Source organism: Bufo bufo, chromosome 8 (assembly GCF_905171765.1).
Source record: "Bufo bufo chromosome 8, aBufBuf1.1, whole genome shotgun sequence".
NCBI lineage: Eukaryota > Metazoa > Chordata > Amphibia > Anura > Bufonidae > Bufo > Bufo bufo.
Window position 1 is genome coordinate 109969172 of NC_053396.1, and position 13217 is coordinate 109982388.

Below are 13217 nucleotides of genomic sequence, written 5' to 3' on the forward strand. Positions count from 1 at the left end.
ACAGCTATCTAAATGATATGGTCATCTGAAAGGGGTTGTCCAGGATGACAGAAACATGGCAGTTTTTTTTATTTCCAGCAACAATACCTGTCCATGGGTTCTGTCTGGTAATACAGCCGAGAGCCTGCATTGGAATGCCACATACCATCTGCGGACAGGAGTGGCACAGCCTCCAGCGGCCCAATTTACGGCCATGTATAAACTCCTTTAAGAGCCAAAGGAAGAAACCGCAGACGTTGTTACATAATTCTTTATTAAGCAGCACAGACTGCAAATATCATATTTAGCCACACAAATAAAAAGTTACATCTGAGTGCCCGGCGGTGAAAATACAGTGCTTCACTTGTAAGTTTTCATGTGCCACAATCCGTCGTTCAGATAGTGAATATTTTCTATGCCGATTCCTTTATTGACCTTCTCACTGTAAAAACAAAAGGAGTATTGACTTTGTGACTTCAGTCCTGTTCCTGGACGGACTTGCTGGGTGTGCTGTAAGAGGCACACCCCTAGAAAACAGCAAAGGGCTGACACGTCTTCTCGCATGAGTTGCACAGTCAGGCAAACAATGCTCAATGTGTCAGTTCTCCTGCCACATCTCTTAAAGCCTACATTATACCGAACGATTTTTCACCAGATTATAGCCAACAAGCGGTGGTCATACACCCAGCGCCCCCACTGATCGGTTGTCCCCTGCAAACTCCGGAATTTCAAGGGAATTGACGCCGAGCTGCAGTAATGCAGCATGGCCACTTTGATTAGACTGTGCGCTTGAGGGCTGCGGGCAACAGTTAATCAGTGGTGGTGGGGAGGGAAGGGGGTCAGATTTAAAGTGGTTCTGCAGTTTGGTTAAACTGATGATCTATCCTCTGGCTAGATCCTCAGCATGTGATCGGCGGGGGTGATCGTGGGGACCCCCGCCGATCAGCTGCTTTAGAAGGCAGCGCCGCAGCCTTCTCACAGTTTACCGCTGGCCCAGTGACGTCATGACTAGTATCAACTGGCCTGGGCGGGGCTAAGCTCTGTTCACTTGAATGGAGCTTAGCCTCGCCCAGGCCATTGATACTAGTCGTGACGTCACTGGACCAGTGGTAAACAGTGAGAAGGCCGCGGCGCTGCTGGAGCGCTGCCTTCTCAAACAGCTGACCGGCGGGGGGTCCCGGGGGTCAGACCCCGCCGATCACATGCTGATGATCTATCCAGAGGATAGATCATCAGTTTAAACAAACTGCAGAACCCCTTTAATACTGATGGCTTACCCAGTGGATAGGTCATTAATACCCGGAGCTCAGAAAACCCTCTTTAGTATTTTAGCCACTTTCACACCTCACTATACAAGAGGACATTGATTAATGGAACAAAACTTTGGCATAAAAAACGGTTTGTTTTTTAAAGCCAACCAAGAGGTGGCAAAAAGTTAGACAAAAATGTCCTATGATTTGCCAACGTTATCATACAGCATCCGCCACTGGAACAAAATTCAGTCTGATTGTAAATTAAAATCTGCCCCGCTGTGTGTACTGCAGGGCTCATTCAGACGACCATATTAGTTTTGCAGTCTGCAAATTGCGGATCCGCAAAACACAGATACCAGCCGTGTGTGTTCCACATTTTGCAGAACGTAAGGGCCAGAACTATGATAGAAATGCCTATTCTTGTCCGCAATTGCGGACAAGAATAGGACATGTTCTATTTAAAAAAAATTTGCAGGGTCACCGAATGGAAGTACGGAGGCGGACAGCAAACAGTAATATATGCTCGTCTGAATGATACCTTACATATCGGCTTCTATTTCTTTGATATTAAAGGGAACCTGTCACCGGGAGTTTGGGTATAGAGCTGAGGACATGGGTTTCTAGATGGCCACTAGCACATCCGCAATACCCAGTCCCCATAGCTCTGTGTGCTTTTATTGTGTAAAAAAAACAGATTTGATACATATGCAAATTAACCTGAGATGAGTCAGAGCTTGAAAATATGACTCTTCTCTGGTCACACAAGATATGACTCTTATGCTAATTTGCATATGTATCAAATCGTTTTTTTTTACACAATAAAAGCACACAGAGCTATGGGGACTGGGTATTGCAGATGTGCTAGCAGCCATCTAGCAACCCATGTCCTCAGCTCTATACACAAAATCCCAGTGGCAGGTTCCCTTTAAAAGGGTTTTCAGAGACCTATCCTCAGGATAGGTCATCAGTATCTGGTCAGTGGGGGTCCGACACCCAGGACCGCCACTGATCAGCTGTTTGAGAAGGCAGCAGCGCTCCTGTGAGCCTCACAGCCCTCTCGCAGCTTACCAAGCATTTGGATAGTGGCTGTGCTTAGTCACATTCACTAATATGGAGCTGAGCTGCTCCTAGGCCACGTGACTGATGAACGTGTCGTCACTGGCCTAGGAGAAGCTGTGAGAAGGCTGTGAAGCAACTGCGAGCACCGCTGCCTTCTTAAACAGCTGATCAGTGAGGATCCCCACCGATCAGATATTGATGTCTTAGGTCATCATCATAAAAATCTCAGAAAACCCCTTTCATTTTGAGATGACATTTTGGAGCTACAGAACAAATTACTAGTTTTCTGTCAAGAGACAATACATTTCAACCGGCCCCTGTCAGAACATATTGTGAAAATGCTAATGACCGCTTCCATTATGGAAGCGGTCATTAGCATGTTGGAGGCACGGGAAGGTGAGAACTGCACTGGCTGTACTCACCTTCCCTGGTCTTCCAGCCCTGCACTGTGTCCTGACACATACAGCGTCAGGACATAGTGCACGTAGACAGGCACTAGGACCTGACACTGTGCTCTGTCAGGTCACAGTACAGCGCGGCGGGAAGACGACCAGAAAGGGTAAGTGAATCTGCCAAGAGGCAGCGCCGTCCGGAGATGAAGAGGCAAGTTTATTTATTTATTTTAAAAATGTCTGATCTGAGGTCTGATTGGGGCCGATCTGAGGCTAATGGAGGTTGGGGAGGGTCTGATCTGAGGCTGGGGGGCCTATTGGGGGTCTGATCTGAGTCTGGGGATGGTCTGATGAGGGTCTGATCTGAGGTTGGGAGGTCTGATGAGGGTCTGATCTGAGGTTGGGGCTCTGGATCTAAGGTTGTGGAGGGTCTGATGAGGGTCTGGTCTGAGGCTCCTGGGATGAGCTTGGCTGCCATTAATGCCAAATAAAGTACTAAATATGTAACATTCTGAACTTAAAAATAAGACTGCTATGTGTGGTCAAAATGGCACCTGTACTATATGTAATATATATAGTGCAAGCTCCATTTTGTGCTGCAAAAATACAGCGCTCTAGATTTTTTTTTTTTATTGAAGCACAATTTCTGTAACTTACCCCTAAGTCAGTTATATGTTTGACCAAATATAGCAGTCAAATTTTTAAGTTGAGAATTTTGTATGGCCCGCGATTGATGTTATAAATATCCAAATGGCCCTCAGCAGCAAAAAGGTTCCCCACCCCTGGACTAGAGGAATAGTAAGATCCAGTTTTAACTTTACATAAACTTATTGGAGGAATAATGCCTTGTTCACCCAGAGTTTGTGTGTGCGGACTTCTGGCACAGTTTTTGGCACAGTTTTTATACCCACAAAAACGAGATTTTTGTATAACTTACCAGTAAAATCTCTTTCTCGCTCTTTCCTTGGGGGACACAGAAGACCTTGGGTATAGCTCATCTCCATAGGAGGCGTGACACTAAGTGAAAGCTGTTAAGCCCCTCCTCCACAGCTATACCCTCAGCCTGGAGAGAGAGACTGCCAGTTGCGTGTCCAAGCAGTGAGAAAAGGCAAAGTCCAACAAGGAACCAACAAGCCAACTACCCAACGGGTAACACAAACTCGGAAACCGTGTAGAGAAAAACAACGAATGGGTGGGTGCTGTGTCCCCCAAGGAAAGAGCGAGAAAGAGATTTTACTGGTAAGTTATACAAAAATCTCGTTTTCTCGCCCAGTTTCCTTGGGGGACACAGAAGACCTTGGGACGTTCAAAAGCAGTCCAAAAGGGGAGGGACCACAGCTCCAAGGCGAAGCACCCGAAGGCATCAAGGAACCACCGCCTGCAGACCCAGGCGGACCAAGGCAGCATACGCCGAAGCCAGAGTATGCACCCTGTAGAACTCTGTAAAGCGTGCAAGGAAGACCAGTGGCCGCCTTGCTCAAACGCATGGCCGAAGCCCAATGCCTCCAGCCCAGGAGGCACCGACCGCTCTGGTGGAATGAACGGTGACAGCAAAGGCAGAATCCTGCCCTCGGTGCGGTAACCTCAGCAATAGCCAATCTGATAAAGCGGAGGAAAACCACCCTGGAGTCCGTCAACTCTAAGCGCGGACCTCCAGGAAACCCAAGAGACCGAACGTCGACAAGAGTCGGAGATCTCCAAGTAAAAACTGCAAGGCCCAAACAACGTCCAAATCGGTGAAGTGTTGAAGTGAAAGGCAAACACCACCTTCAGAAGGAAGGAACGGGATGTAGAACAGCCCTGTCCTGGGAAAAGACAGAAGGCTCAGAACAAAAAAGGGGCCATTCAGGCACCCGTCAGAGACACGACTGATACGGAAACACAACCGTACAGGACAGGCGGGGTAGAGAGAACTTCTGTAACGGCTCCAAGGACAAGATTGGAGCGCCGAGAACTCAGTATGTAGTTCCCAGGGCGGTACCGAAGGACAGTACAGAGGAACCAAAGAGCCATTTCGAGTAAGAAGGTCTTGACAGGCCCAGAGGGCCGGGGAACGCTGGAAGAGGAAGAACAGCGCTGACACTTGATACATCAAGTAAAGGAATCCCAGTCCCAGGTCCAGGCCGGACTGGAAAAAAGACAGAACCATGGGGAGAGAAAAAGTCAGAGTGGGGAATGCACAGCTTCCCACAGAACCCCAGATAAAAAACCATAAGTCTTACGACAGATCCTGGACGAAATACAGCCAGGAGCGGACAGTAGCGAACCCGCTGGAGTCGCCTGGCAAGCGGGCGAAAAACCAAATGTGATCAGGCGCAGACCAGTAACACGGGCAGAAGTCGACAAAACTGGTCCCGTCGGCCCCCGAGCAACGTTGTCCCGTATCCACCCGAGTGGGGGAGCAGAAGGACAGACGGAAAGGAACCAAAGGGTCCGCCCAGCATCCCCAGATGCCAGGACAAGACAGGCTAAAGTCCATGCTGATGTAGCCATGTTCTACAGTCCCGGTGTAGGAGATCAAAGGACAATCTGGACCGAAAGGTAGTCCCCCCAAGTTACCGAGAAGGTAAGTCTACCGCAGGACCATTGTCTTAGAATGGACCACGCAATCTGCACTCAGCGGGAGGACAGAACGCGGTAGACTCGGTAAATAGGCACAGCTAATACAGCCAGTGTGAACAAGGGAGACAGTACGAGGCCAAAAGGAACACCGGAACCATCCACACGAACAACCATGCTCTCCCCAGAGGGGAGGACAGTGAAGGAACAACCTCTGAAGTCTGGCGGGACAGAAGCCACATCGGAGTGATCTGTACCGAGCGGGAGCCAAACAGAGCCGGCGAGATAAGGTAGTCGAGACAGAGGCCGGCATAACACCCTCCAACCGAACGGAGGAGTGGGCAACAGGGAAGCCATAGGACAGCTCAAAAGCAGAACCCTGCTATACTGTGAGATGCCCGGTTCACCGCCTCGCAGAAGGCGAATACCCTGAAGAACCCAAGGCGGAGGTCCTCCGGACCTGGGTAATCGAGCACCCAAGAGAATTTGGGTGACCTTCCCGAGAAAAACGGCCCGCACCTGGTAGCAGATCAGACTGAAGCGTAGAGGCGCCAAGAGGAAGGACTCATACCACACTACATCCGAAGAGGAGGAAATTGCAGCAGGCAAGGGAACCGCAGTCCTGCCAGAGCCAACGAAGAATTCGAGGGGCGCTCCAGACAACCGCACTCTCGACCATGTGACCACTAGCGCAGGGAAGCAATACCGCGGAAGGACGAATGGGCACGCATCTAGGAACCACGAACACTCCCTGGGATGAAGGGCCAACTAAATGAATGAGTACCACCCAGCTCTGTGCAGCAGAGAGCAAGTAGAGCCCGTCCGGGTCAGGTGGACAGAATGAACTCCTTAGAGACGAGTGCAAGGTTTGCGGCAAGCATCGTATCCCAAGAAACAAAAGTATGCCGCAGGAAATAGATGAGGCATACGTACGAGCAGCCCGTAAGCAGTGAGAAGGCCAACCCACCTACAGGAGGAGAAGGCATACACGGCCCAAACAACGCACAAGAACGTCCGCTCACTGCAAAAAGGTTAATTCAGCGAAAAAGGGGGCTCGCCACAGAGTGCCACAGCATGTACGGAATTGCAAAGTGCAACCTGAAAGGGAGTTATGCACAAGCCTAGTATAGCATGCGATGGAACGCAAGCAGTCCGCCCCGAAAGGGGGGAAATTGTATCTGGCAAACTGCTGTCGGCAAGAGTGCAAAGGCCGGTCCCAAAAGGGAGTGATGCCTAAAGCCGTACCTACTTCAGAGAAGCAGGACATACCCTATAATCCAACAGGAACGCAGGAGGTCCACCTAGTGAAAGGGGAACATGCACAGGGTTATCCTAGCATTAAGTGAGTGTGCAATAATACACCCAACACTGACTTAGCGAGAGTGCAACTACTCTGCCAATGAAGGGGGACATGTACAAGTCCAGCACAGCCATACAAGGACAGCTGTGAATCTCATGAGCGTGCCAAATTCTGCCCATGGAATGAGGGGTGGCCACGCACAAGGCCAGCACCGTATCCAATGGGAGTGCAAGCGTTCCACCCATGTAGAGGGCAATGCTCATGGCCAGCAAGGTATCCGGTGAGAGTGTAGCATGCCGCCCAGAAAAAAAGGGGGGGGTAATGCACATGGCCAGCATCTCATCCAGGGAGAGTGCGTGCACCCGCCATGTATGGGAGTCATACACATGGCCAGCATCGTACTGGTGAGAGACAAACACAGTCAGTGAGAATGTGTGTATGTCACCTGAGGAAGGAAGGCATGCCCATGGCAGGCAGCGAATCCAGCTAGAGTGCGTACACCGCCCACGGAAGAGGGGTCATGCATATGGCCGACAGCGGATCCAGCGAGAGTGCAAGCACCCCGCCATGTATGGGGTACATGCACATGGCCAGCGACGTACCTGCGAGAAAACAACCACAGACGGAGGGATGTATGTATGCTGCCTGAGTCATGCCTATGGCCGGCAGCGAAACCAGTCAGAGTGCAGCATAGCAACATAGTACATAAGTACATCATAGCACATCAGAGAGAGTGCAGCGTTCCGCCTATGGAAGGGGGTCGTGCACATAGCCAGTACCGTATCCGGTGAGAGTGCAGTATTCCGCCTAAAAAGGGGGGTCATGCACATAATCGGCAACAGATCCAGTGAGAGTGTAGCGTTCCGCCTAAGAAGGGGGTCACGCACATGGCCGACAGCGAATCCAGTGAGAGCGCTGCGTTCCGCCCATGGAAGGGGGTCACGCACATAGCCGGCAGTGAAACCAGTGAGAGTGCAGCGTTCCGCCTAGAGAAGGGGGTCACGCACATGGCCGACAGCGAATCCAGTGAGAACGCTGCGTTCCGCCCATGGAAGGGGGTCACGCACATGGCCGGCAGTGAAACCAGTGAGAGTGCAGCGTTCCGCCTAGAGAAGGGGGTCACGCACATGGCCGGCAGCAAATCCAGAGAGAGTGCAACATTCCGCCTATGGAAGGGGGTCATGCACATGGCCAGCACCGTATCCGGTGAAGGTGCAGTATTCCGCCTAAAAGGGGGTCATGCACATGGCCAGCCGGCAGCCAGGGAGAGTGCAGTCCCCCGCCTAGGAGGGGGGGGATGCACATGGCAGGCACCATAACTGGAGAGATGATGAATGCTGCCTACGGAAGGGCCGCATGCACTTGGCCAGCGCCGTATCCTGGAAGAGGGCAAGAAAACCGCCTAAAAGGGGACATGCCCTAGCACCGACGCAGGTTGGGAGCGCAACACTATGCCACCTGTGGAAAGAGGGCATGCAGACATGCAGCCATACTGATGAGGCTGCAGCGTCCTGCGCAGTCCAATAGAAATCTGTTATTATTATTATTATTTTTTTTATATTTTTCATTAAAAACACAGCCTCTCTGAGGCTAAAGGGGGCCACCTATAGGGGCACAGATAGTCAGGAAAAGGGGGGCCAGCCATACATGCCCATTGGGAGCCGGCCTGTACCCAAAGGGTTAACATGGATCCGGCCTGGAGGGCGGCGCTGCGATCCCCTGGGGGCGGAGGAACCTCCCGGCGGGAAGAATTCGCGCCTGGAGAAGTTCCCGCCCCCTCCACCAGAGGCCGAAATTTTGCGGCCTAGTAGGCCGTGAAGCCGGGGTCTAAATTTGCGGCGCCCGGTATGTACCGCCGGGACCTGAGGCGGAGTGGCGCATCAAAAAAACGGCCGCGGGTGCCCATCCCGCGGGCCGGTCGGAATTGCGGCCCAGCAGGCCGCGAAGCCTGGGCCAAAATTTGCGGAGCCCCACCGACCGGCACCAACGGTCGGCTGGGGCCTGCTGCATAGAAGTCAAGCCCAAAGCCGGCCGCGGGAGCCCACCCCGCCGGCCGGAAGAGTCAGGGGCTCGGAATGGCGGCTTGCCGGCCGCGGGAGCCCACCCCGCCAGCCGGAAGAGTCAGGGACCCGGAATGGCGGCCTAGCAGGCCGCGGAGCCTGGGCTAAGATTTTTGCGGCGCCCGGCCGCACCGAAAGCCCACCCCGAAATACCAATGTCGGCCGGAGGCGAGGCCTTACTCCACAGCCGTCAGGAGCCTCAGGCCTTGAGCAACACTCCGGTAGGAGATAGGGGGGGGGGGACCCAGAGACCGGGTGCCTGTGCTGATAGAGAAATAAACTATGTTGCCGCTTCTGTAGCTGGCTGTGGAGACAGCCACTGGCTGCATGTCTTGGGAGCCAGGCGGGGGGGGGGGGGGCACCCCAGGGGCCAGCATAGATCCAGCAGGGGACTAGAGGCCCAGTATGGGGGTCAGGCACGCAGGAGACCAGGGTGGGGGAGGTGGGGGACGTAGGGCTGGAGAAGCCCCTCTCTTACCACAGCCGTCTTCACCCTCTGTCCATTCCAGCAGGGTCGCCCCTTCAGCTACTGGCACCGTAGTGGCAGGACGCTGGAAGAGGGACTTGGCGTGCGGGCGACCCTTGCGCTGGCGGGATGTAGGGGAGCTGGGCTGCCCTGATCCACCTTGCCTTCTGTGGGGGAGGCAGCAGTGCGGGTGACCGGCACTGGCGCAGCTCAACCCCGGGAGAACAGAGAGGTCTAGTGCGTCTCTGTTATCCCTGATGATCTGGAACAAAAAGAAAATAAAAAAGTAAACATCTAAAAATGAAACAAGGAGAAACCAGCCCTGCAGAGCAGGGAGTGTCTTGCCTCCTTGGACACTAAGCAAAAACTGGCAGTCTCTCTCTCCAGGCTGAGGGTATAGCTGTGGAGGAGGGGCTTAACAGCTTTCACTTAGTGTCACGCCTCCTATGGAGATGAGCTATACCCAAGGTCTTCTGTGTCCCCCAAGGAAACTGGGCGAGAAATTGGCATTTGAGGAATCACATGATCAGCAGTCCTGAAGTCTTACTGGAAACCCAGGGCCTGGACAGCAGTTGTCATGACCCTCCCAAGAAGCAGTGAGCCAAGTGTGCCTCAAGAAGTGGGAGACTGCAGATTCGTATATGATCGAATGTTACAATAAAGTATGAATTTAACCGTTTTGGCGTTTGCTGAATCTTTCGGAAAGCTGTAAAAATTACAAATGTCTTCTAAAAAAAAATTAAAATACTTACATATCGTATGCAGACATCTTCATGACACCGACACACAAGGCGTGCTGTTTTCCCTCTGCCATTATTGCCTGATTGCAAAAGTCAAGGACACAAAAAACTCAAAGAACCAGTTGTTCTTACAGCCAATAATTCTTTAGATTGAGACCAAGTTTTTATTTGTCATTTTAAAAAATAAACATTTAGAACAGTTCAAAGAACCAGATTCACACAAATCAGTGAAACATGTTGGCAACGGTTTGGCACATTACCTTTCACTAGAATAAAAAATCTAAACTAAGCATACAGACATGGAGAGCGGCGCCCAGGGATCCCCCTGCACTTACTATTCTCCCGGTATAGCCTCCGGTATCTTTGTATGTTCGGCTCCACCCAGTGGAACCTGCCGGCGTCTCCTTCTCCCATGCTGTAGCGCTGGCCAATTGCAGCGCTCAGCTCATAGCCTGAGAGTTTATTTTTTCTCTCAGGCTATGAGCTGAGCGCTGCGATTGGCCAGCGCTACAGCATGGGAGAAGGAGACGCCGGCAGGTTCCACTGGGTGGAGCCGAACATACAAAGATACCGGAGGCTATATCGGGAGAACGGAGCGGCGCCCAGGTATAACAGTAAGTGCAGGGGGATCCCTGGCGCCGCTCTCCATGTCTGTATGCTTAGTTTAGATTTTCTATTCTAGTGAAAGGTCCTCTTTAAACAGATGTCATAAAAGTCTTTTTTTTTTAGTATTTGGTTTGCAACAGATCATCCACAAGTCCTAATAGACTATTTTCAGAGGAGCATACTGTCGGCAATCCCAGTTTCAAGTTCAAAAACTCATGAATTGCTAACCAGTATTCCGCAATTTTCGGACATTCCCAGATCATGTCCATTAGAGTGCCAGTCGCTTTATTACATCTAGAACATACAGAACTATTAAGTTGACGCATTCGTTCCAGCCTGACTGGAGTCAAATAGACTGTGTGCAACCACTTCACCTGTATCAACTGATCCCTAGCACTTATGACTGTACTCCTCTAGTTATATTTGAGCTCGCTTTCATGCCTGTCTTTACATAGATTTGTGTATCTAGCAATTTTTTCAATCTCTCCATATTCTATCTTGATCCTACCACTACCAAATTGCTCGGCACAGGCATGTCTCAATTGAAAATATCTAAACAGGCTATTCCTGGGTAGGCCAAACTCCTCCTTTAACTCAGGAAAGGTTTTAAAAGCTCCTTCGGAGAACAACTGAGTCAGATATTTAATTCTACGTTTTGAATAAAACTAAAAAAATAAATTAAATAAAATAAAAATAAAAATCGGGAAGTGAATCTAGTTCCGGTAATTTTACATTCCTCCACAATGGCAACACAGGGGACCATCCCTCTCCACTTCCCCTATTACCCCAAACCCACACATGTTCTTTCCATATTTTTATTACCGCAGTCATGTTAGAGGTGAGGTGTTCAACTGGATAGTTACCCATTCTGTACAGAAAATGTGTCAGAGCCTCATACAGTCCTGATCAAAAGTTTAAGATCACTTGAAAAATGGCAAAAAATCATATTTAGCATGGCTGGATCTTAACAAGGTTCCAAGTAAAGCTTCAACATGCAACAAGAAGAAATGAGAGTGAGACAAAACATTTTTTGAGCATTCAATTTAATGAAAATAACGAATAAACTGAAACAGGCTGTTTTTCAGCTGATCAAAAGTTTAGGACCACATGCCTTTAAAAGGCCAAATCTGTGCAAAGATGTGGATTCATTGTCATTTTCTGTCAGGTAGTCACATGTTGTGATGGCAAAGGCAAAAAAAACGCTCCCTTTTTGAACGTGGTCGGGTTGTTGAACTGCAGGGTCTCTCACAGCGCGCCATCGCTGCTGAGGTGGGACACAGTAAGACAGTCATTTGGAATTTCTTAAATTCTTAAATGATCCTGAGGGTTATGGAACAAAAAAGTCAAGTGGAAGACCGAAAAAAAATTTCATCTGCACTGAGCCGGAGGATCCAATTGGCTGTCCGTCAAGACACTGGACGATCCTCGACCCAAATTGTTTTTATTAAATTGAATGCTCAAAAAATGTTTTGTCTCACTCCCATTTGAAGCTCTACTTGGAACCTTGTTAAGATCCAGCCATGCTAAATATGATTTTTTGCAGAGATTCTTAAAAATATCAGACCACTATCCGGCGCTGCAGGCATAGAAATCAGTCCTTGAGGTAAGTAAGATTCTTTTTATTAAAGTGACTTTAATAAAAAGAATCTTACTTACCTCAAGGACTGATTTCTATGCCTGCAGCGCCGGATAGTGGTCTGATATTTTTAAGAATCTCTGCATACCTATTTCCCTGGAACCTTTGGACAGGAAAAGACCCAGGCAGCAGCACGGCATCCCCTAATGCTGGTGGGGAAATATACCAGCTAAGGCACATCCAGCTGTTGTGACTATTCACAACAAAATCCGGTAAGCGCAATACGCACCATAATTTTATATTTTATATAAGGCGGTACCGCACATGAGGCGCTGTGTTTTTTCTTTTCTCCTTTCTAAATATGATTTTTTGCCATTTTTCAAGTGGTCTTAAACTTTTGATCAGGACTGTATAATCCAAGGAGTGCCGCTTCCAGCACCACTGCCGGATTGTTAGCATCCGCCCTTACCCACCAGCTTGCATACGTAAACTGAACAGCACAGTAATATCTATACATGTCCGGTAGAGCTAAGTCACCCCGAGTATGTGGCGCTTTTAGAGTTTCCCTAGTCAATCTAGGCTTCATGTTAGTCCAGAGGAATGGAGTCACTATTGATACGTCCCACCAGAGACAGAGGGAGGGTTTCCCATGCCTTCAGTTTTTGGTTGATGTATTCCATGGTCGGTGAAATATTAAGTGGGATAAATTGCTTTATATCTTTATGTATGATAATTGCCAGATATTTAAATTGATCCACCACCAACAAATTGGATCTGGAAGAGACCGGTGTCCCCTCCCCTCCGTCTACTAGATACAGCACTGATTTAGCCTAGTTAACACTCAGACCAGAAAATCCACCATATTCATTCACTACTTCCAGAAGCGCCTCCAGCGACCCACTTGTGTCTCCCAAATATACCAGCATATCATCTGCGTATAAGGATAACTTCTCAGTTATCCCCGCGATGTTCCATCCCTCTATACGGCTACAACTATTTAAGAGACACAGGGGAAATAAAGGACATCCCTGTCGTGTGCCTCTATGTATGGGGAACGGTTCTGACAAATATCCATTAACTCTGACATGAGCTGTGGGTTTCCGATACAGGAGTCTTAACCACTGCACAAAGTTCCCTGGGAACCCAAATCTTTCCAAGATTTCCCAGAGAAAGGTCCATTCTACTGAGTCAAAGGCCTTTTCATTATCTAATGAGACTATGGCTCTA

General features: G+C 49.7%; 1 protein-coding gene across 1 annotated transcript in view; it reads right to left on the reverse strand.

Moving 5' to 3' along the window:
* Nucleotides 1–234: 234 nt before the first annotated feature.
* Nucleotides 235–13217, reverse strand: part of MCTS1 (MCTS1 re-initiation and release factor) — a 44801-nt gene continuing 31818 nt past the window's right edge. Inside the window, exons 5-6 of the mRNA XM_040405806.1 lie at nucleotides 9821–9888; nucleotides 235–421 (exon numbers count right to left, since the gene is read on the reverse strand). Of these exons, the coding sequence (XP_040261740.1) occupies nucleotides 340–421; nucleotides 9821–9888 (150 nt within the window). The 3' untranslated portion in view covers nucleotides 235–339. The remainder of the gene's footprint in view (nucleotides 422–9820; nucleotides 9889–13217) is intronic.